Source organism: Pogona vitticeps, chromosome 9, assembly GCF_051106095.1.
Source record: "Pogona vitticeps strain Pit_001003342236 chromosome 9, PviZW2.1, whole genome shotgun sequence".
Classification (NCBI taxonomy): Eukaryota; Metazoa; Chordata; class Lepidosauria; order Squamata; family Agamidae; genus Pogona; species Pogona vitticeps.
The window spans coordinates 1,859,498-1,864,523 of record NC_135791.1 but is presented as its reverse complement, the minus strand read 5'-3'; the positions used below and the strand labels follow the sequence as shown (position 1 = coordinate 1,864,523).

Below are 5,026 nucleotides of genomic sequence, written 5' to 3'. Positions count from 1 at the left end.
GGCAGAAAAGGAGAAGAGAGAGAACTAGGGGATGCCCCTGAAACACAAAGCCTGAGTGGGGTTTTGGGTTTATAGCCAGAGGAACCTGGCACCCCCTCTCTCTTTCTCTCTCTCTGCGCCTGATGCTTCAGAGAAGAAGGGAACAGCGCCTGCCCATGTGCAGAGTTCCAGAAAACTGAATGGCCAACCCTCACCACCTGGGAAGATTATTTTGGTTAGTTAGCTGTAACGCCCAGGGCCCACCAGTCAGAAATTACGGGCTTCTGGGGCGCGCTCTGCCCATGCTCCCGAGCGCTCTTGCTCTCCAAGACAAAGCCGCCCAGCCGCCCCCTGCTTCTCCTACCCCCGGGCCCGTCCCGTGTCCAACCGCCTTCGCCACCCGAGACCCCCCCCGGCCCCCGAGTGTAAGAGAGGGGGGGAGCGAGAGAGGGACCCCCCTCCCCATCCCTCCTGGCTCGGCCTCCCATTGGGCGGGGGCTTCCAGGCGCGGCCCCGCCCCCGCCCGCGCGCCCTTATCAGCCACCGCTCGGGCGCACCCGCCGCAGACAGAGAGAGCGAGAGGGAAGCGCGCAGCGGCGGCCGGGAAGGCGCAGCGGTTGGAGAGAGCGCGCGCGCGCAAGAGGGAGGGAGGGAGGGGAAGGAGGGCGACCACCACCCCCACTGCTGGAGGGGGGGGCAAGCTTGGCCTTTTCTCTTTTTTTCATTGAACACCCCTCCTCTTCCACCACCACCACCACCACCAACGTTTCCTCTCGTGGATCGCTCGGGCCAAGCCAGGATCGCGCCGGACTCCGCCCGTCGGTGGAGCGGGACCAGCTGCTCGGGGTCGGCGGGTCGGCCGTCGAGCTTTTTTTTTTTGCGCCGCCCCGGCGAGGTCTTCCTTCCTTTCCTCCGCGCTCGCCTCGCCCTCGCCCCGGGTCCTCAGGATGGGGAGCCACAGCTCCAAGGGCGCCGCCAAGGGGGACGCCGTGGCGATGGCTCCGGGGGCCGCCGGCGACGCCTCGCCTTCCAAGACCAACGGCCAGGTGGGTCATCTCTACCCCCCCTCCACGGCGGGGGGGGGGGGCGCGGCGGCTCCTCTGCGGACCTGGACGGCGGGACACCCCCACCCCACCCCCGACACACACACACACACACACACACAGCGGCGGCCGCCTCCTCGCCTCCACCGACGGGGGCCCCGCTGCGGCGGCTGCCTCCCTCCCCTCCCGGCGCGATGGTGTCTCCGGCTCCCCCCCCCCGCCCTGGAGCGCGGCGTGGACGACGGATCCCACCCTCGGCCGCCGCCTTTCCCTTCCCCCCTCTCCGCCCCGTCGGGTCGCCTGGATCGCGCCTCTGGGACGGGCTGGATCCCGGAGCGCCCCCCCCCCCCGGCAACCCCCTTTGCCTGGATCCGGGCAGCCGGGCGCTCCAGCCAGGTTTCCCCTTGGGGGGGGAGCCTTGGTGCCTCCCCAACACAGACAGACCCCAGCCGAGGCTGGAAGGGGGGGTTCCTTTTCCAGCTTGACACGGAGAAGCGGCGACCCCCCCCCGGCCGTTGGGCACAGAGATACGAGCCGCCTTATTGGTGGGGTGGGGGGATGTTTTCTGCCCCCAACCCCGGCCGGGAAGGTGGGCGAGGGGGGGGCGCGCCTTTGTTGGCGGCGGTGGCCGGGGGGGGGAATTTCTTTGCCCAGGGAACAAAGGAAGGACGCGGGGAGGGGAGGGGGCAGCCCCTTCCTCGGAGAGCCAGGCTCGGGAGACCCGCGGCGGCGGGGGGGGTGTGCGCAAGGAGGGCGGCCGCCCCGCTCGCCTCCCCGCACGTGCGAGCTCCAGCCGGGAAGGGAAAAGGGGGGCAGGCAGGCGGCCGCCGCCCAGTTCGAGACGCCCCCCCCCGCGGGTCCCGGGAAATGGTGGGGGGGTCGGAGTGGCGGGGGACTTGGAGCCCCGGAGGGGGAGACGGGGCGGGGGGGGACTCTCCACCCACCGCGGGCTGGCTTTGCGCTTTGCGCTCGGCTCGCCTCCCTTTTCTCCGGAGGGAACCGCGCGGTGTGTGTGTGTCTGGGGGGGGGGCAGATTTTGCAGATCGAGCAGAAGAAGAGCAAAGGCAGCCGCGAAAGGGCCCCAGCCCTTCCCTCGCCTCTCGCGCCCCCCCTTTTGGGTGCGGTGGGGAATCCCGGACTCGGACACACACACACACACACACACACCGGGCTTTGTGTGCGTAATGCGCCCGCGGAGCGCGTGGATGGAGGGCCGCCTGGAGAGGCGAGCGGAGGGCGCCCCCCACCGTCGAGCCAGCGCTGGGGCGGAGGCGGGGGGGGGGAAGAGACGGTTGGAGGCTGGCGCCCCCTGGCGGCATCCGGGACGAGGGCCCTTATTTTTTAGCCCTGGCCATCGATTGGGGGGGTTGGGAGCGGGATGCCTCTGGGATGGGTATTCCAGAGTGTGCCCCACGGTGCATCCGCCTGTCTTGGACAGCCGTATTTAGGGGGAGGGTTTTTGGGTGGGGGGGGAGGAGAGGCTGAGCAGCAGAGTGCAGAGAAGGGCATGCAGGGAAAGGCCCCCCCTTCTGGAAAAATCCAGGCGAGTTTTGCAGTTGCTTCCCTGGTCTTTGGGGGTGTGTTGGCTGGGCCGGTGTCCCTCGTGGGTGCAGGGTTCTCCAACTGTGTAGGACGGAGGCCTAGTGTGGGACGCCGGCGGATCGGGCTCTCTCCTGCAGGGCATTGGATTCCCTGCTACTGGGTGTGCCATTCTCTCCTCCATCTTAAAAGAGTGCCAACCGGGCGCTAGAAACGGGGCTCCGGACCGGGTTAGGGTTCCCTCTGGTGCTGGGGCGCCTTGGCGTCGTAGCTTTCTCTGCTTGCAATTGGGAAGTTGGGCGAGGCACCGGCCGGGTCCAGCTCTCAAGAGGACTCGGGGAAACTCGTCCGGTTACAAGGTACTTCAGAAACGTTGCACGCAGCTCCTGTGGAGTGTTGTAACTTTGTCGTCTCTCTCCCTCTTTCCCATCAGGAGAACGGCCACGTCAAGATCAATGGCGACGTGTCCCCCAAAGCAGACGGGGAGCCCACCCCTCTCAACGGAAACGGATCCGCCGAGCCGGTCAAGGAGGATGCCAAGGCGGAGAGAGGGAACGGCGACACCATTGAACCCGCCCCCGTGGCCGAAGGCAGGGAGCCCAAGGCGGACGGACCCGCCAAGGAGACGCCCAAGAAGAAAAAGAAGTTCTCCTTCAAGAAATCCTTCAAGCTGAGCGGCATCTCCTTCCGGAAGGCCAAGAAGGAGTCCGGGGACGCCTCGGCCGTGTCCTCCCCCACCGAAGAGCCAGGAAAGGCCGAGGAGGCCCCGGCGGGCGCCTCGGGGGAGACGGAGCCGGCCGGCGCGGCCAAAGAGGAGGCCGCCGAGGAGAAGCCGGCCGCCGGCGCGGCAGAAGCGTCTGCCCCGCCTCTGGACGCCGAGGGCCAGCCGGAAGGGGCGGCCAAGAGGGACGAGGGCAGCGACGGGCCGGCCCAGGAGGAAGCGAAGCCGCAGCAGGCCCCTCCGGCCGGCGAGGTCCAGGCGGAGGCGAAGCCCGAGGAAGTCTCGAAACCAGCAGAGGCGGAATCCAGTCCGGCGCCCGCCGAGCAGAAGGAAGAATAGAGCCCCCACCCTCTTGGAAAGTCCACCTAAATTTTAAAAAAGAGAAAAAAAAGGTAAAATAAAAGACTTTTTGTGCCATCCTTCTCATCCCAGAAATCCCATGGAACGGCTGCCTTGTTCATATACACACACACAGAGACACACACACACAACACCCCGTGCACACCCACAAACACCCACCAAATGCCACAAAACACAAGTTCCTCTGATCCGTTCCGAGTAGAACTGACGAGCTTTTTCACTTCAGAGTTGTCCCTTTTTCTCAGCCAACCACAGTCAAGCAAAAAAAAAGAAAGAAAGAAAGGAAAAGAAAATAAAAGAGGGGAGGAAAAAACACAGCCACTGCTGCCCACTCAGGAGTTTTGGGGCTCTCAAGTCCTTCTTTAAAACTGTACGGAGGAAATACCTCCCTGGACCTGAAAGGAGAACTTTGCTCAGTTTCATCAGACTCCAAATTTTAACACCCGAGTTAACGTTCTGGTCTCAGATCTTCTGTTTCTACTAATAATCCTCAAAGCAGCTTTTCCCTCCCCTCCTCCTCCTCCTCTCTGCAGAAAGTCCAATAAACCAGCAACTGGCCGTCCTCCGAAACAAAACATGGATCTTCTTTTATCGGTTTACATTCCTGGTTCGGACTTCATTTAAAAGTATTTTGTGCTTTTTATAGAAACCAACAGTTTAAAAGCTAATCTGGTTAGTTTTTTATAATGTCTTGCTATTGGCTTTAAACCATAAAGCTTGTTAAGTCCACTGTGTTTAATTTGACTTCAGAGGGAGAACCCCTTTGGGGTCTATTTAGGGGCGGGTGGGGACGTCTGGCGGGGCGGGCGGGCGGGAGGCGGTTGCGGGAGAGTCCTTGGCTGTATGATGTGCTTCAGGGGTTTTTTTTGTTTGTTTGTTTCTTTGTCTTTGTAAATAATTTTTTAATGACCCAACTTCTGATCTGCAATTTTCTAACTCCTAAATAAAAGTTGTATGGGTCTTATTGTAACATTTGAAAGGAATAAATGGTGACCCCCCTCCCCTCCCTTGATGGATGAGGCTTGGGTTCTTTTTATGCTTCTTGCTGCGTTTGGCGGTGGCACCCGTTTGCCAGCGGTGGAAACGAATGTTTAGGTCCAGGACCCCCGAACATTTGCCTTGAGATCCATTCTCTGAACGGGTTCGAGAAAGATGCTGGAGGTAGGTAGGAAGTGGGTACAGGTGTGTTCTTGTTTCGTTTCCCAAACGTGCTGGGAGTTGGAAACGCAAGCCAGGAGCTTAAGGGCCAACAGGCTGGTCTTCTCTAGAGTTGCCGGAAAAATGGGTCAGAGATGGTTGTAGGGCCAAGATTGAAGCCGCGGTGTCTAAAGTTTGAAGCCATCTTGAAAGGTTACGATGCCAGCGGCTGGTTTGGGGATCTTCC

At 61.9% G+C, this 5,026-nt stretch overlaps 1 protein-coding gene across 1 annotated transcript; it reads left to right on the top strand.

Moving 5' to 3' along the window:
• Nucleotides 1-543: 543 nt before the first annotated feature.
• MARCKSL1 (MARCKS like 1) lies at nucleotides 544-4,654 on the top strand. The gene is made up of 2 exons (XM_072979567.2): nucleotides 544-1,025; nucleotides 2,995-4,654. The coding sequence occupies exons 1-2, from the start codon at nucleotides 927-929 to the stop codon at nucleotides 3,619-3,621; spliced, it is 726 nt and encodes a 241-aa protein (XP_072835668.2). The 5' UTR covers nucleotides 544-926; the 3' UTR covers nucleotides 3,622-4,654.
• Nucleotides 4,655-5,026: the final 372 nt, after the last annotated feature.

What these genes read in the sequence shown, in the direction of transcription:
- MARCKSL1 (XM_072979567.2), top strand. Translation starts at nt 927, where the DNA reads ATGGGGAGCCACAGCTCCAAGGGCGCCGCCAAGGGGGACGCCGTGGCG. An exon ending in CTTCCAAGACCAACGGCCAG is followed by an intron (nt 1,026 to 2,994) that starts GTGGGTCATCTC and finishes CTTTCCCATCAG; the next exon opens with GAGAACGGCCACGTCAAGAT.